This window comes from Acinonyx jubatus, chromosome B1 (assembly GCF_027475565.1).
Source record: "Acinonyx jubatus isolate Ajub_Pintada_27869175 chromosome B1, VMU_Ajub_asm_v1.0, whole genome shotgun sequence".
NCBI classification, from domain to species: Eukaryota; Metazoa; Chordata; class Mammalia; order Carnivora; family Felidae; genus Acinonyx; species Acinonyx jubatus.
Genome location: NC_069382.1, coordinates 102852511 through 102876147, shown reverse-complemented (window position 1 = coordinate 102876147; position 23637 = coordinate 102852511). Strand labels below are relative to the sequence as shown.

The 23637-nt window shown below is 38.1% G+C and overlaps 1 protein-coding gene and 1 long non-coding RNA gene across 5 annotated transcripts in view; one reads left to right on the top strand and one right to left on the bottom strand.

Annotated features, from left to right (window-relative positions):
• Nucleotides 1–8882: 8882 nt before the first annotated feature.
• Nucleotides 8883–23637, bottom strand: part of SEC24D (SEC24 homolog D, COPII coat complex component) — a 104956-nt gene continuing 90201 nt past the window's right edge. For all 4 annotated transcript variants that reach the window (XM_027063521.2, XM_027063515.2, XM_027063522.2 and 1 more), the window contains exons 20-23: nucleotides 21076–21255; nucleotides 18576–18767; nucleotides 15754–15843; nucleotides 8883–9718 (exon numbers count right to left, since the gene is read on the bottom strand). In XM_027063521.2, the coding sequence (XP_026919322.1) occupies nucleotides 9578–9718; nucleotides 15754–15843; nucleotides 18576–18767; nucleotides 21076–21255 (603 nt within the window). In that variant the 3' untranslated portion in view covers nucleotides 8883–9577. The remainder of the gene's footprint in view (nucleotides 9719–15753; nucleotides 15844–18575; nucleotides 18768–21075; nucleotides 21256–23637) is intronic.
• LOC113600419 (uncharacterized) lies at nucleotides 9633–18348 on the top strand. The gene is made up of 3 exons (XR_008296177.1): nucleotides 9633–9735; nucleotides 10805–10989; nucleotides 14580–18348. It is a non-coding gene; the product is annotated as an uncharacterized LOC113600419 (long non-coding RNA).

The window sequence follows — 23637 nt, the reverse complement described above, 5'->3', positions numbered from 1 at the left end:
TTTTTTTTTTTTAAAGTTTGAGAACAAGCAAGCAGGGGAGGGACAGAGAGAAAGGGAGAGAGAGAATCCCAAGCAGGTTCTGCACTGTCAGTGCAGAGCCTGATGCAGGGCTCACACCCACAAATTGTGACATTGTGACCTGAGCCAAAGTCAAGAGTCAGACGTTTAACCAGCTGAGCCACCCAGGAGCCCCAATTGAGTTTAAAAATTCTAAGATCAGCATACCTATTATATATAATTACAATTCTAAGTATGCCAGTCCAAATGTTGATGTTTATTTTCATTGGCAACAATTCTCTCCCTGTTAACCTATTTCCCTTCAAAGGATGAAGACTAGGGGGCCTAAAGTACCACAGTTCTTTTGGACTTTTCTTCACTGTGTAGAATAGAAAAGGGGAAGAGGTTGATGCTGTCAGCGACAACAGATTTTGTGGTGGAGAATATTCTACCCAAACACTGCTGAATCAGATTAGACCAAGGAATTATGGAGATGTCAAAGAGTAGAACGGTTACCATGACACAGCACAACTGGGGAGGAGGGATCAAGCATGGAGGAGAGTCTAGTATGGCAGCCAGGTCACATATCCAGAGTTGGAATGGGTCAGCCCTGCAGCAGCAACGTACTGTTCTAAGGCTTCAGTAAGTCAAGGAGCCACCTGAGCCCTTAGCCCATAAATCTGGAAATTTAAACTACAAATCTCTGTTCTAAAGCTGAGTGTCATACCATCGTTTGATTTTAAGTTGATGGAGCTGTAATGGCAAGGTGCGTGTGGGTTAGTGTGCTGTCCATAGCTGAGATCCTGTCTTGGCTGTTACTAGGAACGATTCCTTTTTGTGTCTTCCAAAATACTTCCTACTCATTTTAGTTCCTAAATTACAACTTTCTGATTAGTTTCAGCCACTTATTTTAAAAGCTGTACTGCTTTCATCCTGAATTTAACTACCAAGATTTGGTCTTTGCAGTATAGTTCCAGATTTTACTGATTGTTTAATCTTTACTAACTTGACTGATGGCCCAGTGGGACTCATTCTAAATAGTTTTTGATCTAAAAGTGTCTTTTATTTTTGTGAGCTATTAAAAACATAAACCCTTACTTATAAGAAGGGCCTTCCTTAAAACAATCCAATAATCTTGGGGTTCACATAGGACTTATAGCATTATCCTGTCTTTGATATTTGGTCATAAGGACTGAACTTTAGCTTGGGTCTCAAGTATATGTAGTCAGTTCTGAAGCTATAAATCTAGGACTTCACAGCCATGGAAGACTCCATTTCTGGAAAAGCCACCTTGCTTCTGTTCAAAAGGCCTTCATCATTTACTCAGATATAAACACTGCTAGCTATAGTGAACACAGAGAAAACTACCTCATTTAATCTAGATGATTCTTTTCCAGCAAACCCTCTTTCCAGTATTAGATAAAATGTTAAAATAATCAGTTTGTATATGTGTTACACTTCTTGTCTCTGAAATTTGAGGTGCTAATAGTGAAATTCGGTAAGGTAGGTTTTTTTCTAGATCATGGAGAATCTAGAGGTCAACAATGTAAAATGTATATAGGAAGCAAGCATATACAGACTGGTGAAGCAAGCCATGAGTTTGTTTATAGTGGAATAATTATCTTTTTAGACCTATTTTGTTTGCATATTAAAAATGGAAATATTTACTTTCATTTACTTTCTCACATTTATCTCGTCTGTGCTGTTTTCCCAATTTGATGTTTTTTTTCAACTCCTCTCTAAGAAAAGCAGAGCAGCACAGAGTACTTTAATAAATAGCCACTGACTTGATCTCAGGCCCATGGAGACTAGAGAGAAAGGTAGGGACAGGAGAGCTCCCACCCTGAGTAAGGTGGATATCACTACTCAGCTCTCCATAGGTGTCAGCACACAGGGAAGACAGGAAGTTTGAGAGATTTGTGTGAAATCAACCTAATTTTTAGACCGTGATGGCAATTAAATTTGTGTCCTTTGCTACTTTTCATGGAACTAAAATTTTGTTAAAATTAGCTTGGCTAGCTAAATCTTGTGTGCATATTTTAAATTTTGGCCTCTAAACACCAGTGACCAAATTTCTTAAAAGAAGAGGTAAAAAAGTTACTCAATTGGGACAGCATTTGGAAGCATGTGATACAGTCAATGTACTTTGGAGCGTACATAAAAGACTGCAGACGTGGACTAATTACTTTCAAGTTGCACACAGTGATGTGACTGCAAGCCATTTGTCCAGTGGGAGAAAATACAGAGCTCTAAGCCCCTGTTGTCACAAAAACAGACCTTTTATAGAATCTCATACCTATTCAAGATTTTAGTTTACGATTACAGTTGTGAATATCATAAAAGAGTAACTACATTATTATTTTGTTTTGTCGTAAAGCAGAGGACAAAAAATCAGTTTTGTTCAGAAATACAGTTTAGTAGTTTATGCTAGTTGAATTACTAAGGTAATTGCCTAAATATCTTAGGGAATTTGCTGTCATTTCATTTCATAGGTTTATGCTTCTCAAGACAACTTCCGGGTAAGTACATACTTTAATATTTAGTAAAGGAGAGGTAATAATATTGGCTATAATTCATATGAACTATACAGGTGGATGGATTATTTGGCCTTGTCCAAAAAGCTAGGCTTGTAAGGCATGGTGAATAGGAGCTCAAGCCTACTTTTCTACTGCTCTGTCTTATTGAACAACAATATGTAAGCATATAGCAGTCCCCCCCCCGCCTTATCCATGGGGGATATGTTCCAAGACCCCAGTGGATACCTGAAACCAGGAATAGTCCCAAACCCTATATATACTAAGTTTTTTCCTATGCATACATACCTAGATAAAGTTCGATTTATAAATTACGTATAGTAAGAGGAACAATAGAACGATTATAATAATATACTGTAATAAAAGTTACATGAATGTGGTCTCCCTCAAAATATCTTCTTGTACTATACTCACCCCTTCTTGTAATGATGTGAGATGTTAAAATGCCTATGTGATGAAGTGGAGTGAGTGATCCAGGCATTGTGATGTAGTGTTAGGCTTTTGCTGACCTCTGACATATTCATCTGCTTCTGGACCATGACTGACCTCAAGTAACTGAAACCATGGAAAACAAAACCACAGATAAGGGAGGGATACAGCAGCATCATGATTAAGAATACTGTATAGGAGCACCTGGGTGGCTCAGTCAGTTAAGCGTCTGACTTCGGCTCAGGTCATTACCTCGCAGTTTGTGAGTTTGAGCTCTGCATCGGGCTCTCTGCTGTCAGCACAGAGCCCACTTCAGATCCTACGTCCCCCTCTCTCTCTGCTTCTCTCCCACTTGTACTCTCTCAAAAATGAACAGAAAAAAAAAAAAGAATACCATATTTATAAAAACAATTCCAAAGGAAATTTTCAGCAAATATAAGCACAAATGTAAGCTCACCAGCCACAAACTTCCTGAATCTTGAATCCCATCTCTGTGAGATGATGCTAATGAGAACTGAATCAAGACGGCATCAGGACCTCTTTGGGGATCATGCCCACTTCTGATTGCTTTCACTTCTCCCAGATCAGGTGAAAGATGGCCACCATTCCAAAGATTGCCTTTGTCTACTCATTTAGACCTTACAACTCTGCTGCCTGTGCTCTCAGAAATGAGTCTTTGTCATTCATAAAAAGGCAACAGTGTGCTTTCTCAGCTTTTAATATATGGCTCATAGTAAGTGCCTAATAAATAGTCCCATACTCCTTTGCTTGCTTAATAATTGGAAGTAAGGCCCAGAGGATTTTTAATATTCTTCTCTTGCCACTTCCTTTTCCTTCTACTGGTGCTTTCTTGGCCGCGTAAGAGGACTGTGTTTTTCTAATAAGGATTTTTTTTCTCTCAACATTATTTTTGAGACTGAAGAAACAGTAATTTCCATTGACTTACCACTTAGCAGATTTATAGAATGAATTTCCCCTCATCTGACTTTAAAGACACCTGATTCTTTCCTCAGATAATAAATTTTTTCTCTACCAAATGCAACCTACAAAGTAAAGAGTAAAGGAAATGGTTTAACTCCATCTGTATCACCTTGTTGATTATAGCTTAAGTAAAAAGTTACACTACGTTCCTCCCATAAATAATAGTGGAACTAAGAATAGGTTGCCCAAGAGTGGGAGGACAGGATAGTTGAGGACTGGCTTAGGGTGACACTCAGAAGTCTTGGGAAACTGCTGCTGGCAGTAACACTGCCTCAGAGAGGGAGGGCCTCACTGGGAAATAGCTGAATGGTATACTTAGGAAAGTGATGGTCCCTAGACTACACATACATTTCCCAGAAGCACACTATGGAAGCAGAGAAGTCCTGAAATTCAGGAGCTGTGGGGAGGCTTTGAAACAAGTCATCAGTGTGAGCCAAAGATAGTAAACCTTCCCTGCCAGTCCTGTGAAAAAGAGATTCAGATAAAAGATTCATTTTTAAAACGTGACACCTTTTTGCACACTAGAGTTTACTGTTGTAAATTCATATCTGCTATATCTGCTTTCCCGTAATTCATAATGTAGTAACCTCTTTTTCCAAATAGGCATATTGGGCCCTAAAACATTGATTGGGTAACATTAAACCCCATGGGATATCCTAAAACTGTATAGTAATATGAGTATTAAAATGAGTTTAAAAACATGAGTAATATGTATTTAAAGAAAGTGTTTTGTGGACTCACGAAATAACCTGTTTGAAAAATACGGACTTAAGAAACTGAAGTCTTATATAAAATATCTTAAAATGGGAAATTCTTATTGCAAAAGAGTTTTGTATGTGTAATTGGTAAAAACTTTATAATGCTCTCAAAATAAAAAGCACACCCTGAAAGTTTTCGCATAACCATGCACTTGAGACCATCTGCAGTCAATATTATTGAATGATAGTTTCCTTAACTAGACACTGGTCATTTTGCTTTCCCAAATTGACTTTGTTCTTTATGTGAGTTAAAACTGGATTTTCATGTATTAAGTTGGGATGACAATGGCTCTGGAAATCATGTTTACAAGGAAATGCTTTGGGAATTGGGAGGGTTTGGCCTGGAAGGGACACAATAGTAATATATGTTAGCTTTAAACTCAGAACTATTATCAAGTGAAGGAAGACTTCACCTGTGGCCTCAAAACACAGCTAGCACCAAAAAGAAAAATTTAAGGAAAACAATGTGCTAAATATAATTTTCTTGCAGAGTTGTTCATAAATGGCTGTTTGGGAGTAAGCAGTAGTAAGCTTCTTATCAGTGTCTTAAGAAGAGGCCAGGAAATACCCATTAAAGATGATGACTAAGGGATTTCTGTTGCCTCTTTCCTCGGAGATTTTCTTTCTTTTTATCTAGTGTGGTCAGCATTACATCTTGTGTTTTCAGCAATTAAAATTTACAAAGTCAATTCTCTGCAAAGAATTACCTTTTCTGGAAGATTATTGACTAACCTTTCTGGAAGGTTTCAGACACTTTAGTATATAACGCCTCCTAGTGGAGCTAATACACAATTTCAGAATATCTTGCCCTATTCCAGAACATGATCTAAAATTTGATCCTTACTCTTTATTGGTTTATTAATAGGAAACATGTCCCCATGTGACTGAACATTAAAAAAATATATTAATATATCATTCCTAATGATGCTCAGTCTCCTGTTATCCGGTTACTTCTAGGAAGTGAAGGTAATGCCATTTAGTAACTTCCTCAAAGATATGCTTTCTTGAGGGAGTAAATTCTTATTTTTCATAATAGTTCCTCAAAACACAAAATACAAATTCTTGTCTTTGGTTTATATTTTACAAGTTTGGGTTTTTAACACTTAAAGCAGCTTAAGTAGTTTTCTCATTGATAAATCTATTTTAATTTCTGAAACCGTCATTTAATTGGACATTTCTACAGCATTTAAAGATAGCTTGATTTCGAGGATACCAGTTAATATACTCATGGCATCAAGAGCAAATACAATTAGGAATCAGAGTAGTCCTAGTTTTCGTGATCCTTAGCAGGTTTAACAAAAATAAAAAATACTAATATAATAACAGCAATGAACACTTAAATAGCATTGTGTATCAGGGACTATTCTAAACCTTTAACACTTATTAACAAATGAGTAGGAAACCAAGGCAGAAAGGTTTCTAACATGCCCTGACGTTCAATTTCAGGTGACGTTCAATTTTCTGGTATGGAAACCTATGTCATTGGTTCCAGAAACCATGATGCTCTATTGCAGAACACCTTAGAACAGCACTCAACATTTTTGGCAAGTTGTCCTTCAGGATTTATTGGAGCACCTCCATTATGTATTGGGTTTCTCTTCCCATTGAAAGCTAATCTATTTGTACTCTGCATTATATTATCTTCTGCCTTCTAAGAATCTTGTTCTTTTAAACCTTTTTTTGTCTTTAGTCTTCAATATTTTTCGAACTGTTGATGAAACAGTACTGCCACTATTTATTTTTCCAACATAATATGGCTTCTTTCCACCAGCATTTAAATGTCAAATCCCTGTCTTAAAATAAAAAAATCCCGTCTTTCCTCTGTGACTCTCTCATCTCTTTCTTGAGTTGCCTCCACTCTGACTCCCATTGTTGAACATATTCCAATGTAGCGTTCAAGTTCACTGACCCTGTAAAACTGCTCTCACCAAACTCAGCCATGACTTTTTTCTTTTTTAACTAATTCCAACAACCCTTTTAGTCTTTAAGTTCCCTCTAGGAAGGCTGTTAATTTGGCTGCCCCACTCTCTGCATTCACCCCTCTTACCTTAGCTTTGTAACATCCTCTTGCCAAGTTTTCCTTTTTACCTCTCTGGCCCTTCTCCCAGTCTTGTCAGAGGGTTTTTCATCTTGTGCCATTTCTTTTTCTCTGTACGTAGATGATTTGCAAATTTCCAGCCCAGAGTTTTTGCTTGAGCTTCAGGCCTTTACTTTTAGGTATAGTTTATCCCACCTGCATAGGTTTCAAGCTACCTCAGCACGGACAGCTGTAAACTACTGCCTCTTGGGCAAACAGAGACACACATACGCACAGTCTGCATCTACTCTGGTGTTTCCTTTCTGAGGGAAACACTTCTCCTTCACTAACTTCATCTCCTTATCTCCCTCTGTCAAAACCCTCTGTTATTTTAGTGCAGGCCGCCATATACTCCAGTAGACTACTCAACCTCCTAAGTGGTGTTTCTGCTTCTAGTTCTACCACTTTACAACCCCAGAGTGATCTTCCTAAAGACAGTCCTGTCACTTACTGAAATCAGTTTGAATGTCTTCATTTTGCCTTTAGGATTAAATCTAAACTCCCCCTTGACTAGGACTCACTCTTACTATCCCTTAGGCTTTATCTTTTGCCACTTTGTCTCTCCCTAGTAAGTTCCAGCTAAGTTTAAGTTCTGCAAGTTTCTTGAAAGGGTGATAGGTGCTCTCTCCCGCTCTGAGCCTTCATACATATTTACCAATACTCTCATTTACCTGGCTAATGTCTACTAATTCTTTCAGGTCCCAGCTTTAATATAACTAATGGGAAATCTTTACTGACTATACATGCCCGCTAGCTAAACTAGGTCATATCACATATACCTGATTTTATTTCTATGTTACATATGTAAATATATATTATAAATTTATACATATATACACATAAAACGTATAATATAAAATTTATATATGAAATAAAATACTACGGCATGTCACAGCATTTATGAAAACTACTACAATTATAGAGATGGAGAGGATTTTGTTTGTGCTGCTCACTGTTGTCTGTCTCTCCAGTAGAGGGCATAGCGTCTGGCACATAGAAGATGTGCAATAAATAAATATGTAGAACACACTACCTCCCAGAATGGCACACTCTTTGAGCATCTAATTACTTAGTAGGTTCTTCTTTCAACTGAGTGGCACCTTGTCACTTCTACATATTGTTTCTGGTCTTCTACCCTAGGGAACATACAGAGCAATCAGAGACTTATCATCGAGTGAATCAAGGAATGTGCTCTGGGCTTCTAGTTCACATGGAGCATGGTGCCTAGAACTGAACACGCATCTCAATGTGGTTTCACCTCAGAGTAGCTCTACTCATCTGAGAGGTTATTCTGGTAATAGAGTAACTTGAGATCACATTTGCTTTCATCTCACTACAGATTCATGCTGACAAACTCCCTCGGTTCTGTTTTAAATACCGTTGTTTCCAAGGAGCATCTGCATGTTCATTTTTCTGGACACAAGTTCAGGATCATACATTTCTTCTTGTTAAACTCATCCGAGTCAGTCTGAAACATCATGCCAGTTAACATGGGAAGAGATTTTAATTCTGTCAGTGTATTTGTTATTCTACTCAATTTCATGACATCTACTGATTTATAAATAAACCTTACTAGCCATGCAATCGTAGACAAGGTCCTGATTTATTCACTTCAAGCCTATCTCTTCATCTGTGAATGGGGCTGGTAATAAGATTAGGGTTGCTGTGAGGAATAAATGTTCTCAAAACATATAGTGCACTTCTTACAACATTATATGTACTCAGTATGCTTAACTCTTATTATTTATTCATATCACTAGTATCAGAGTTGAATTAGGGCGGATACAGGACAGATGCCTGTGTCATACCACTCAAAACCACTCTCCTAGGTTTATATTTATTTATTAATAATGATCTCATATAACCCATTTCTATTATTTGCCCATAAGGACATACTGGAGAATTTTTAAAAATGCAATTCTCAGGTACATGGTCTCTGATATTTCCTAGACTGATATATTCACTTAACACTTCCCAACCCTCAAAAAAAAAAAAAAAATAGTTTTCCCCATTTTTTCTTAGTGAGCCTTGTAAACAACTTTTATCCAAGACAAGTATGACCCTTATTTTAAAATCTCAAAATACCTAAAAAATGATCTCTACCTGTTGAGTAAGAGCATATGAAGTGATTTATTGGTACTGGTTAAGATCCATTATATACAGGTAGAAACCCTCAAAATTGTACAGAGAACCATTAAGAATATAAAGACAGTTTTATAGACAAAACAACAACTGGAAAATAGTTTTAACATACACAACATATAATTATGAAAAAAAAATGTAGAACACAAATTGTTCTACCAAATAGATTCCAAGGTTATTAAAAGTCTGCTATGCAAACCTTAAGTTGAAAAACATGTTCAAGGGGTGTTACATGGTTTTAAAAAATTAGGTATAATGTAAAAATTGTTTTTTTCCCTCACTGCAAATGGGAGAGCCAAGACAACTTTTTACCCCAAATCTATACATTTTGAAAAATAATTTATATGTCTAGCACAAAGAAAGAAAATTAAGAATGTTTACAGTTCTGTAAACTATGCCTTTCATGAAATGCAAACTGTATCGATTTTAACAGTTAAAAATTGTGCAATCAGAAATAGACTGTTCCCTTTAAAAGGTACCACTGTACCTTCATTGACTTTATACCTGAGCACCAAAGCTGAAGTCCTAAATGTCCTCTTGGAAAGCTATTTTGAAAATGAGCAAGAAATCAAAACTAGCCTGTTATCATCTGGAGAATTAGGCACCAAGAAGGAGATGATCTCCTTAAAAATGCAACATCAACAACAGAGAAGATTCAATTAATTAAGCAGCTGGCAGATCTCTTTGTGAACACAACAAAGGAAATCCACATAAGATGATCCTCCATAAAGTCCTTTGTCTTCTACCAGGTACTGTCGGAAAACCATTTCTGGCTGCTCTCGCTGCTTTACTATTGTCAGCTAGGAAAAATAACAAGGTAGGTGATTTATAAACATTCTCCGAACGTGGCTCAATTATACATGCTTCAATTTCACCCAGATTACATAATGTCCACTGTGTGTGAGGCCTTGTAAAATGATGGGACAGTGCTTATTATCTAGAGTGGAGGGAGGCACTGACCCCAAAACCATAAAAACCCAAGACATACAACTGTAAGTTCCAACAATGAAACATGAAAAACCATTATGTGAAAGGCTTCACAGTGGTAGTTAACTATCGCTTGAGCCTTAAAGGATAAGGTAGGATTTCCTTAAGGATGGGGGTGGGGTAGGGTTTAGAGAGCATTCCATAACGGGGTGCCATGTACCATGTGCCAAAGACAGACATGGCTAGATGTGAGTTAACAGTCTTAAAGTCAGTGGAAGGTTAGGGACAAACTACCTTAATGAGTCTAAGCTTTCGTAGGGGTTGTGATCCAGTGAAAGTGCTGCAGAACAAAATGAGACAGTGAACTGGTAGCATACAGAATGCATTAGGAGATGAGGGAAGCTAGGTAGGAAGCAGTTGGGAGGTGTCTAGGTGGGAGATGGTCAGGACCTGAATTACAGAGCAGTGATGGTGGAAAGGGAGGAGATCTGAGAGGCACCACCTCTCAGAGGTGGATCGCCCAGGGGACTCTTGTTCCCTGCTTATAGAAATTATCTAGGGCCGTGCTGTCCAGTACTGTAGCCACCAGCTATGTGTGATTATTGAACACTTGAAACATGGCTAGTCTGAACTGGGTTGTACTATAAATGTAAAATACACGATGGATTTCTAAGACATAGTAGGAAAAAGAAAATGCAAAACTCAGTAACTGCTTATACACGTGGAAATGATATTTTGGATATACTGGATTAATAATATATTATTAAAATGACTTTTTTTTTTTTTACATTTTTAACATGGCTTCTAGAAAATTTAGAATTACATCTGCAGCTTGCATTATTTGGACAGTGCTGCTCTAGGGGAAGAAGCGCAGGGGAAAGAAGCCCAGAAGCGGGTAGCTTTGTCATGAACACTTGGAGCCCTTCTATCTAGCTGGTCCCTACTCACTCCTGTTTCAGGAAGTCAGAGATGATGGTCTGATGATCTGATTGAGCTATGAGTGGAGTTAATGGAGCCACACATGCAAAACAATGTCCCCCTGCCTGCTTCCTGTATAATTTGGAGGAGCCATGGTATCCCCTCACTTCCTCTCACCAGGTGAAACCACCAGAAAGGTCTGCAGTTACCAGCTGCAGCAAGGAAGGTATCTGCCATTTTGACTAGGAGGGCCTGACCCTCCCCACTTTTGCTTTAGTTATCAAGCAGGATAATTTTGTCAACACAGTTTGCTTTTTTCCTTTATGTTATTTTGGCCTGGGCCCTAGGCTGATAAGCTTTAAACCACCCCTGACCTGATTAAAATACAAAACTGCTGCTGCTGCTGCTGCTGCTGCTGCTGCTGCTACCACACAACTCAGCTAATTCTATGTGGATATGGACACGTGTGATGTCTTGGCTTTCAGGTGTCAGTGCCTGGCACGGGGAGGCAGCACGGGAACAGCTATGTTGGACAGGTGTGCTCCGCTCCAACATGGGGGAGCAAAACTAACCTTCGAGGGAAACTTCTCCAAAGGAGTTTAAGACTTGCATCCTGGTGAGCCTGAAGCCAAGGCCATTTTCTTTTTTACTGGTGGTATCCACTTTTTCCCACATGCCACTAGGATTCTACTATTGGCCGTGATGGGCAACGGCAATGCGTTTGGCCTCAGTGAAACAGCCCAGGCTGAGGCTGGGCAGAATGAGACATTATAAAGGGAAGAATTTGAGGATCCAATTTCTTTAGAATTTCATTTCTCTATGGAAATTAATGGGAAGAAGTTCATACTACACATCTGAGGGGTATTCTCTGTTGCTGCCATTTTCCCATGATGCTCACTGTAAAACCTCCTTTGATGAAGTGTGTTTGGCTATGATCTGAGGTGGGAAATAGAATAGGAAATGAATTTCAGCCTTGGGAGAAACTGAGCTTTAAGTAACAAATATCCTGCTGTACCATTTGAGTCTCTACAAAGTTGAGCCGGCCACCAGTCATTCCAGGATGGCACAGAAACTATAGTGGATGGTCTCAGGAAGCAGATTCATGAAAGTATGGCAAACTGTCTTAGCTGTCTTGACATGTTGGTGGTCTTAGATCACACAAGGATGAGGAAAAAAATACTGGGGTTGATTGGGGAATCCATATTTTATAATCCTTCTCCCTTTACATTTCCATAGGGAGGGACATAGCTTTGTAGAATAGGAAGAGAATATTAAAATGATCATTGCTGGTGTCCCTCCCAACCTCTTAGGTACCCTCTTCATGGAAGTACTATTTCAAGTGGTCCCAGTTTATATTTTCCAGGTCACAGTACCAGTGGCCTTAAGGAATCATTGTCCTTCAGGGGCACCTGGGTGGCTCAGTTGGTTAAGCGTCTGACTTCGGCTCAGGTCATGATCTCACAGTCCGTGAGTTCGAGCCCCGTGTCGGACTCTGTGCTGACAGCTCAGAGCCTGCAGCCTGCTTCAGATTCTGTGTCTCCCTCTCTCTCTGACCCTCCCCCATTTATGCTCTGTCTCTCTCTGTCTCAAAAATAAACATTAAAACAATTTTTTTTTAATTAAAAAATTTTTAAAAAAGGAATCATTGTCCTTCAAAGCCATTCTCATTTCTCATTGCCTGCCTCATAAGAAATAGATAAATGAGGAGAGTGATTAGGGTGGCCCCCAAAGAATGAACTGAATGGGAAGAGAGCCACAAACACAACTAAGGGGAACACCAGCTCTTCTTAAGGGGCAGATAAATGAAAGGAAGCCAAAGAAAAAGTTCAGTGAGAAAGGAGCATCATAAGAATATGATGCTCTAAAAGCTGACAGAAGAGAACATTTGAGAAAACAGGTAGCATTTGATTTTGTAAATGCTGTAAAGGGACTGAGAATCAATTTCTTGGCGGTTTGGCCATTTTCAGATAACTGGAGACATGGGAATAAGGAAATAGAAGCAGTTAACAGATGACTTTTTCAAGAAACATGCAATGCCTGGTACATTGCTAGCATTTGATACAAATTTGTAGAATGAAATAAAAGGAAAGGGAAACAGAATCTTGGAGAAAGAAGATTCAATGAAAGTAGATTTGAACAGCTTATAAACTAGAAAGAAGCCAGTGGGAGGGGAGTTATGTAGAAAACACACAAAGAAGAGAATGGCAAACACTTGGAGCACAGAGAACTTTGAGCAGGGCAGGACCAGAATTTATCAGTGAGACGTTTGAGGTAATATTCCCAGATATACTGTGAGAGAAATCTTTTTTTGCTCCTCCACAAAGTAAGACTTATGCAGACAATGATGAGGTCTAAAAGAGTCGATGGTCTGAAAAGCTAATTAGCGTAGCCTAGAAGGTAGCAGTGGCTTCTGGATTTGATTTTGTGTTCTTGACCCTTCCAGTCCAGTTTTTGTTCTCCTATTCAACCTTGACTCTTTAGAAGAGATTTAAAGATTCTATAAATGTGTTTTTATTTCCTTTATGTAGTCTACTTTCAAATGTCAGAGACAAAGGTATCAATGCTGAGTGCATTGGAGTTAGGCCTGCATCTGCCCTGATCTAGCTCTGAGACAGTAACCAAGTGAGTGAGCTCCTCTGAGTCTCACTTTACTATCTGTTAGATGGTGTTAGAGGGAGCGGAAAGGCAGCAGATGAATGAGGTATCTTCTAGCTTCCTTTCAACTTTAACATCTGTAGATCAAATTTGTTACACAGATAATATACCTCTTGAAGAAGCCAAAGAAATCTTATAAACAACAGATACATTTGCAAGTGGCACATAAAAAATCTGATTTAAGTATTCAAGCCAAAATTATTTAACATGCAACTGCTTTTATCTTATTCACATATATTCAGAGCTTATCCCAGATTGATTGATTGATTGATTGATTAAGTAGGCTTCATGCCCAGTACAGAGCCCAATGCAGGGCTTGAAATCATGACCCAGAGATAAACACCTGAGCTGAGATCAGGAGTAGGAAGCTTAACCCACTGAGTAATCCAGATGCCCCCCAGGTATTTTTATAATTAAAGCTAACATGACCTCCCACTATTGGAGCAGGTGGGAGAAAGCAGAGAGACAAGTTTTATCTTTCCTAGACGGAGAGGCTCTTGGGCACATGATCTCTATGTTTAGTCTAGGCTCTTCTCTGCAAATGAGGCAGGTTGTGGGGATGTAGCTGCTGCAGCTAGGATAAAGGTATACGGATCATCACTGCTATGTATTCAATACCAGTGCTTTTCAATGTTTGTTTCATGAGACCTTAGGTTTCATTTCATGCCTCGAGAGTGTTCAGTGTCATGTGAAGAATGTGTTTAGTTTGAGCCTTCTCTGCCATCTCTAGGTTTTTCCCTAAAACTGAACCCAAGCAGGGGTACCTGGGTGGCTCAGTTGGTTAAGCATCCGACTTCACTCAGGTCATGACCTCACGGTTCATGGTTTCGAGCCCCACATCAGGCTCTCTGTTGTTAGTGCAGAGCCTACTTGGGATCCTCTGTGTCTCCCTCTCTCTCTTTCTCTGCCCCTCCTGCAAACATTCTCTCCTCCCCACCCCCTCCTCTCTCCCTCAAAAATAAACATTAAAAAAATTTAAAACTGTGTGTGGTGTGAAAATAGTTCTGGAAAGGTTCTGTGCTCACCGAGGCACCCTAGAAGTTATAAAGCTCTTCATTAGTTCAATTTACCTAAGCTCTGCCTAAAGTTGATGTTTGCATGCATGAATATCTTTCACAGTCAAGGATACTGACTTAGATTACTATAATATTTATGTTTCAGGGGAAAATGGCCCATAATATCCTGAATGTTGTAAAGGCCTGCGTCTAGGTGAATGTCTTACACTTCTGCAGGGAATAGCACCGTAATAAACCACCATCATCTGTACATTTCAAATTCTAGGAGACTTTAATATTGAATCTTCTCAATATTAACTTGAGAAGGAAGATGGGTGAGTAGCTGGGACTTGGTAATAAGGCATAATTTTCCTGAATTATAGATATTTTATATTCTTTTACCCAAACTTGAGGCCTTGAAGGGCTTAGAAGGGCTAGGATAACAAAACTCAGAGATCACAATTCTGAAGTTATAAAAAAATTTTAAAACATGTTCTGAATGATACTTCTGTAATTAAGTAGTTTTAAGCACTGAAGCAGTCATTCCACAGTCTGTTAATGAAATCAGTTGCTATTAAGCCATGAAGATCTGCATGATTACTAAATTAGTACTTACTAAAATAATCCATGGTTAACCTGTGGTGATATCTATTTCTTTTTATGTTTGTATCTGTTAAGTGGGTAGATTTTTAAGGTCAGTGTGAGTTTTCTATCAAAGATCATGTTATAAAAATATAGGACATGCATTTTAAAAGTCTGTAATGAAATTAAAAAAACAAAAACTTGAAATGCCAATTATGGAAACAGCCCAAATGTCCATTGACTGATGAATGGATAAAGAAGATGTGGTATATATACATGACGGAATATTACTTGGTGATCAAAAAGAATGAAATCTTGCCATTTGCAACAACATGGATGGAACTAGAGTGTATTATGCTAAGCGAAATAAGGTAGTCAGAAAAAGAAAAATATAATATGATTTCACTCAGATGTGGCATTTAAGAAACAAAACAGATGAACGCAGGGGAAGGGAAGGAAAAAGAAGATAAAAACAGAGAGGAGGCAAACCATAAGAGACTCTTAAATATAGAGAACAAAGTGTTGTGTTGTTGGAGGGGAGGTGGGGGATGGGCTAAATGGGTGATGGGCATCAAGGAGGGCACTTGTTAGGATGAGCATTGGGTGTTATATGTAAGCAATGAATTACTGGGTTCTATTCCTGAAATCAGTATTACACTGTATGTTAACTAACTTGAATATAAATAAATTAATTAAAAAATAATAGTAAAATCTTTTTAAAAATTTGAATAAAGGAAAAAATAAAATCTTATTCTTACCTTCATTGAATATGGCCTCTTTTGTTGGATAATACTCATTATCATTCTGAGTGTTTGAGAGTACGGGTTTCCAATCTCAGGCAGTAATGTCTAAATTTGAGAAAATCAAAGTTTAAGCTTCAGTGTAGTTGGTAATGAGATTACTAGAATGTTAAAGTTAAAAAAAAAATCCTTCTACACCATATATTTGATTTTTGGCTTCGTCTGTTTACCTAAAAACCAAAAATTGTGAAAAAATGCACTGAAAATTATTCATTCTTATTGGCATACATTTCCACCAATTTACTCTCCATCATTTGAAAATAAATATTGTCTGAAATTTGACACATGTACATCACTTAAATGACACAACGGGTATATGTTTTATGCAAAGGATATCTTTGGATCATACACCATGATGTTTAATCCCTCTGTAAGATGTCTCTTCCAAGGCTTTGTCACAGGAGAAAAGGATGTACTTTATTCCTTCAGTGGATCAGTTGCAGGACCGTGAATCATGACCATGTTTAGAAAACACCATCCAAATACCACTGTTCCAAGATTAAAACAAACCACCAAATGCTGATTTCTCAAGGGGAATGTGCCCCCTGAGATGTTTCTGAAATCTGGCTAATAGTTTATAAAAGATAACTACTGCACATGGCCTTCAGGGGACATGAAGAATCTGAATTTCATTTCTTCCAGTAAGACAGTAAAATTCAGGGCACCTGGGTGGCTCAGTCGGTTAAGTGACTTCAGCTCAGATCATGATCTTGCAACTCGTGAGTTTGAGCTCCGTGTCGGGCTCTGTGCTGACAGCTCAGAGCCTGAAGCCTGCTTCAGATTCTGTCTCCCTCTTTCTCTGACCCTCCCTCGCTCATGTTCTCTCACTCTCAAAAATAAATAAACATTAAAAAAAATTGTTTTAATAAAATAAATGGGAAAACTTAAAAAAAATGTAGAACATTTTACCACAAAGTCTCAAGCCTCAGGAAAAGATCATGGACGGTATTTTTCACAGGAATTGTAAAAAAAAGAAAGAAAGAAAAAGGCAGAAAATTCATTATTTATATTTACATTCCATCCCCTATGCGTATTTTTTTACATTAAGGTAGATCTTTTTATGTAACAAACAACATAAGTATACATCACATACATATTTTGAAGTGCCAACTGTCTCTAAAATCAAAGTGACATTTGCTTTTTCTTTTGTTTTATTTTTTTGAAGAAGGTCGAAGGAGGCACACTGGTATAAGCACAAACCTACTAATCTGCTGCTCTGTGGTAGAGAGACTGGTGATTTCATATGTACATTCAGCAAATTCAGCAAATACATATTTAACACTTACTCTAACAATACATTGTGACAGATGAGGAGGCTTCCTTAAATTTTATATAAACATTCTTCAGATTCACAGTCCTTTGTCTATTGAACTTGAACTTTTTTATTTTTTAAAAATTGCATTTCTAATCATTCCTTAATTTTAACCACATGCAAAGATCTTACTATTTCTAAGTCTTTAGAAATAGTCTCTTAATGGGATATGGACACCTTTAATTCTTTTAAAATATAAATATATATATATGTACACACACACACATATATATATACATGTACACACACACACACACACATATACATATATATATATTTTTTTTTTTTTTTGAGAGGGAGAGAGGGAGAGTGTGTGTGGGGGGAGAAGGGCAGAGGGAGAAGTAAAGAGAGAATCTTAAGCAGGCTCCACATCCGGTACGGAACCCAACTCGAGACTCAAGATCACAACAGTGAGATCATGACGTGCCCTGAAGTCACGAGTCAGATGCTTAACCAACTAAGCCACCCAGGCGTCCCCAAAATATATTTTTGACATTCATAACAGATATGCAGCATCCTAAGCTGACCACCTACAGAGGTGGAATTTTGATCCTGCTCGTTCCTCCAGGATATTATGTATTTACCTTCATAACAGAAATTGGGGAATTAACTAGACTTAATTCATCTTGCCATCATACAAGTGAGGCCTCAGGGAACAAACTATCTGCTGAGTTCTACATGTGAATTCGTAAGAAATGCACCATGAAGTACAATAAGACAATAACCTTCATAGCAATGGTGCTCATGCAACAATGGTCTACAAATAAGATTTGCAATAAATACTCTCAAACAAATTACAACTGCTGGTTTTTCCTAGGATACTTTAAAAATAAAGTCATTTGTATTCATTTTACAACAAATCCACAATCTCTTTTGTAATGAGTGGAGTATATAACTTATTTAAAACAAAGGGGAATAAAACCTGTTTTTGTGAGATTGTTATTTTGCAACTCATTAATCTGACACAGTTTTATTCTGTAGCTAAATATGGATGCAAGATTTCTGCTTTCTTTTGAATATTGAGTTCAACACCAGAGAAGAGTACCGAGTGTAAGAACTGAATTCGCTCTCTACCTCTGCCACTTGCTACCTGAAAGAACTTGTCTCCAAAGCTCAATCAATTCATGTACAAAATGTTGATGATGATGTCTGTCTCACTGATTTGTGACAGAATTAAATGCAATGGTGTATTTAAGGTATTTAGAGCACAGTGACTAACACATAGCAAATGATCTGGAAGTTCTGGCAATCCCTATTTAAAGTCATATATTTTGGTTATTTGATAATACTTTATACAAATAACTTTATACCAGCTCATTGTTATTCATTAAAACATGAAATTCTCTTTCTTATAAAGAACTGCATGCCATTATCGTTTCTTCTACTTTGTATTATATGGTTGCACATGAGCACAAAACATTCAAGAGTTTGTGTGTTACCACAAAAATAATGAAAAAAAAATACTTACCATATCTGTGTTCACATGTGCAAACGATGGCACGTTAAATATTCCTTGGATCAGTTCTGGTGGGCTACTAACTCCTAACCATAAGAACATGTTTAGACCATTAGCCAATAAGAATATCCCTTCTTCTGAAAGACGGGCCTCAGAGCAACGAATAGCAGCAGGTAGTGTAGTACTCTTGATATCTAACGTGTGCTGTGCAGGCAAAGGCAAGAGAGTTAGTAAGTGTGTTCTCCTTCCCTTCCTTTCTTCCCCTCTCCCCCTTTTCCTTTCACCTCCCTCCTCCCTTCTTTCCATCCAGGGCATATTTAAGAAATGCCCACCATGTGCCAGGCATTATTCTAGCTATTAGACAGTCACTGTTTAAGCTGCCTTGAACAGTTAATAATTTTTTTTTGGAAGAAATAAGAAGCAACAAATAAGAGAAGTAAAATACATCGAATTTTAAGTGGTTTTAAGTGCTGTGAAAAAAAGAAGCAGGAAAGTGGGATAGGGCATGTCAGTGCTGGTGCTGGTGGTTACAATTTTAAATAGGGTAATCCAAGAAGGCTTGTTGGGAAGGTAACTTTTTTGAGTAGACCTAAAGAGGTGAGAGAAGGAGCCATAGGGATAACTGAGGAAGAGCATTCCAGATGGAGGGGACAGGTGGTGCAAAGGTCCAAAGCAAGAGTCTGTCTCCGATGTTTCAGGATCAAAAGATGAGGTCAGATAGAAAGGAGGGGAAGATAGTATAGATGACACTTGGCAGAGGCAGTAGGAGATTTGGTGTTTACTGAAATGGGAAATCCAGAGTGTTCTGAGTAGTGGAGGGATGGCCAGTTATTTTAAGAGAATCACTCTAACTTTTACACCAAACACAGACTGAAGAAGCAAAGGTGCACACATGAAGGCTTGTTAGGAGAGTACTGCAGCAGTCCATGGGAGAGATGATTGTGCTTGAACCTGGGTATGACAGATGAGGTGGAGAGAAAGTGGTCAGAATCTGAATATTCTTAGAAAGGAGAACTGACATGTTTGCTGGTAAATGAGATGTGATGGATGAGGGAATGAAAGCAGTCAAGAGTGACCGCAAGTTTTGGCCTAAAGAATTGGCATGAGAGAGTAGTGGTAAATGGGGATGGAGAAGACTGCCGGAGAGCAGGCCTGGAGACGCAATCAGGGCTTGGTTTAAGGTGCCCATTGCACACCCACAGAGAGATGCTCAATAGGCTACAGGATAGACACATCTAGAGTTCAGGACCCATATGGTATGGATGGACATATAAACATGGGTATCATTAGTATATAAACAGCATTGAAAGGTCAGATGAGGCCTACACGGGATTGAGCGTAGATAGACAAGAGAAGCTTCCCAAGGACTGAACCCCAGGGTAGCCTGACAGAAAGAAGAGGACAAGCTAGCAAAGGCAGAAAGGAAAAGTGGCCGGGTAAGCAGAGAAGCTAGGTGAAGAAAGTGTTTCTGGAGGGAGAAATAAACTGTGTCAGATGTTGCTGACAATAAGAAGAGAGAAGGACTGAGAACCGCCCTTTGGATTTAGCAACATGTCAGCCACTGGTGACCTTGGTAAGAGGATTTTATTGGAGATGTGATGTTCTTATCCCTCAGAGTTCTAGTTTCTCTGGCATACAGATTGTTGCCAATCCAACTTTATCTGAAAATCAATCATTTTGTAATAATTTATACCTAACATTCACATTGATTGAAAGAATTATAGCTCTCAATTTCCAACCTAATTTAAGTCTTTCTATTACTGACTGCATTGTTACTGAGAGCCTGAATACGTGTTTCAACATAAGAATTTGAAATAAGCCATCAGTCTTCCTCTCTTTTATCTCTCAATTATAAATTGAACTTGTTAGGTCTCAAGGGGAAAGGGCTTAGTCTCGATTACAGGGGCATTCAAGACATTAATGACTGACTTCAAATAAGTAGAATATATTGCAAAGTAAATTCTCTGAGGGCAAGTGAAGTTGGTCCCTTATACAATGCAGGTGCCCTCAAATATATGCTGATTTGTAAATCCTTAATTGTATTTGGTCAAGGCTAATCATAGCCATTCTAATGAAATGTTGTGACTCTTAGACATTCATACATTGTATAGAAACAAATACATGTGTGCACATGAGATCCCATACACAGATACAAATCAGTTGCCTTTAATGCTGTAAGGTAGATTTCTTGAACAATTGAAGCTTGGCTTGCTCCAACTTGTTACTGACTTTTCAATCTGCCAATGTGGGAATGAGGAAAAGAAAAGCAATCATCTGAGCAATTCACTGAAGTAGGAACACCTCAAATCCCCCATCACCATCACCATCACCATACTGAGCACATGTTGACGCATGTACACAACTTGCTCAAAGAGCCCACATACACATTCTGAAGGCATTTGTGACTTTAAACTTCTTCTTAAGAAAATATTCCAGACATAACATACGGAAAGAACAAAATACGATTCCCTTCCAGACTCCTCTAGGAAATGCACCACCACAGTGTACTTACGATTGGCAAAAGCTGTGGGTAGAAGAAAAGCTGAGAGTCGGCCACACCCATGGTCATGACCAGCTGCCTCTGGTACGCCCGCTCATCTGTTGAGATCTCTGGTCTGCTAAGCAGCACACAGTTTTTTAACAAACAGTTCATGTACACTGGTAATACTTTCATGGAATCTGGTAAAATAAGCTGAAAAAGAAAGTCATTTGTTTCATGTGCTTGACCTTTATGAGAAAGAACCCCTGAGCTTTTATCCTTAAGACAGAAACATCAATTGTTTTTGAGGTGATTTTGAGGATTAAATGATAGACCATACAAAGCACCTGGACCATATAAACTGGCACACAGTAGGTACTCACAGAATGGCACTTAGTTTTATCTAGCACTTTGGCAGCTTGGCATGGTGGCTGTCAGCACACTCTGCCTAGAATGCAATCTCGATTCTGCCTTTTACCAGATGTGTGACCCTGGGCAAATCATTCTCTTTTCCCAGGTTTTCTCATCTAAAAATGGAATAGCCATGATCAACAGCATGATCACATGTAATGGTACTTAGCATATAGTAAGTATCACACACGTTTATTAGATAAAGTTAAATAAATGATTCCTAATCAATTTTACCACTTTCTACCTCTTCAGTTCAAAAACAGTGTTTTTTTCGACTGCCTGTGAGATATCTCTTCCTTTATGCTCTTCATGCATCTTAAACTCACACAGTCATAAACTCATCAAACACTTATTGAATGCCACTGTGTCACGCGTTCTATAGAGCAAAGTGTCAACAATATTCAGAGGAACGAGGGATAGTCTACGTGACAAGATGCCTGAAGTCCAATAAAGATGACAGACATATAAATAGATAAAACCTAACAAGAAGATTGCAATACTACAGATACAAACTAAAATAGGAAATGCTTCCTGGATTTAGGTATGTCACTACTGAATGGTAACAAGCAAAATCAAACTCCCACAATTCCACAAACATGTTCTTCCTCTTACGTTTCCTATTTGAGATACTTAACTACCAGATGAACCCTAATTTCATTTTTTCTTTACCTTCAATTAGTAAATGAATTATTTTAATTTTGTCTTTATAATCCACCTGTACCCTCCTCTCCATCCCCACTTTAGCTTATGTGACCTCATTCTACTTCAAAATACATATTGTAATGTGATGCTGCAAATAACAACATAATGCAGCACTTGTAGAAACATAACTTGATGGGTAAAAAAATTACAAATAATCTGTCTGTGTTGTTTAACCTTCTCTCAACTCAATTTTATAAAAATAGGTAAGAATCAAGATTGATCTGAGTGTCACTTCCTTCTATTTAACAGTTGGTCAATGGAAAGGATATTATCAAAAGAAAAGGAATACATAGGGAGATAATGACAATTCACAAATAGAAATATCTGGTCTATAAATTCACAATTTATTTTTTAGTGTTCTATCTTAATGATGAAAAAGAATATACACTTATCAGAATCCACCCTGAACAGAAAATTTCCTTTGGGGCTCTGTTAGGATTTACTCCTCAACTTAAACCTTTACATCCTAAGTTTCTTCTCATGATCTACTAAGTAAGGAATGTGTAAGACAGTTTTCCAACTGGTTTAGTAAAACATTTCAGGACAATTCTACTTTGCAGTTTGTTCCTCCTCTTCTAATCTCTTCAGAGAATCAAAGACAGTTAAATGCACGTTTCCTCATACTCTTCTTCTAATTTTTTTTTCTCTAGCATAAAAGATTTTTATTTGACAACACTTGCTACCACTTTTTCAACCAAGGAAAAATATGATCAAATATGTAGGAACCAGATCATAATCATATCCCAGAGCCATCCGGCCTTACATATTATGGATTAAGAATATTCTTAGAAAAACACATGGTTTTTCAAATATTATCTTGTAATTTCACTGGTTGCTTCTCATTAATCAGGCCATGTTAAGACAGTTTAGAAATCTGTTGACCTAAATGCCACCAAGGGATGAGCCTGGCCCATGATGACCCTACAGGACTAAAAGTCTGATCAGAGGAGCCTGGATGAGAAGGGGTAGAAAGAAGAAAACTGAGGAGGTAAATAAGGAGGAAAATTGATATAGAAGAATGGAATTAGGGTGAAAGAAAACAAGGAGATAGTGGGGAAGAAAATGTGGCAACAGATGGACACTATTCTTGGGGAAAAAAAGTACAGATGAGGAAGGAGTGAAAACAAGGAGTGCCTGGGTGGATCAGTTGGTTGAACGTCTGACTCTTGATTTTGGCTCAAGTCATGATCTCACAGTTTGTGAATTCGAGCCCCACATGGGGCTCTGAGCTGAGAGGTCAGAGCCTGCTTGGGATTCATTCTCTCTCCCTCATTCTCTCTCTGCCCCACCCCCACACTCTCTCTCTCAAAATAAACAAATAAACTTAAAAAAAAATTCACGTAAGTCCAGTTTGCTTGAATTTGGAGAATTCTTCTGTAGTTTTGAAATGACAGAAGTAGTAGTGAATTAAAAAAAATTATTACATTGCAGTTAAGTCCATTTGACTTTCCTTTTGAAGTCACTGTACTCCCATATGATGTA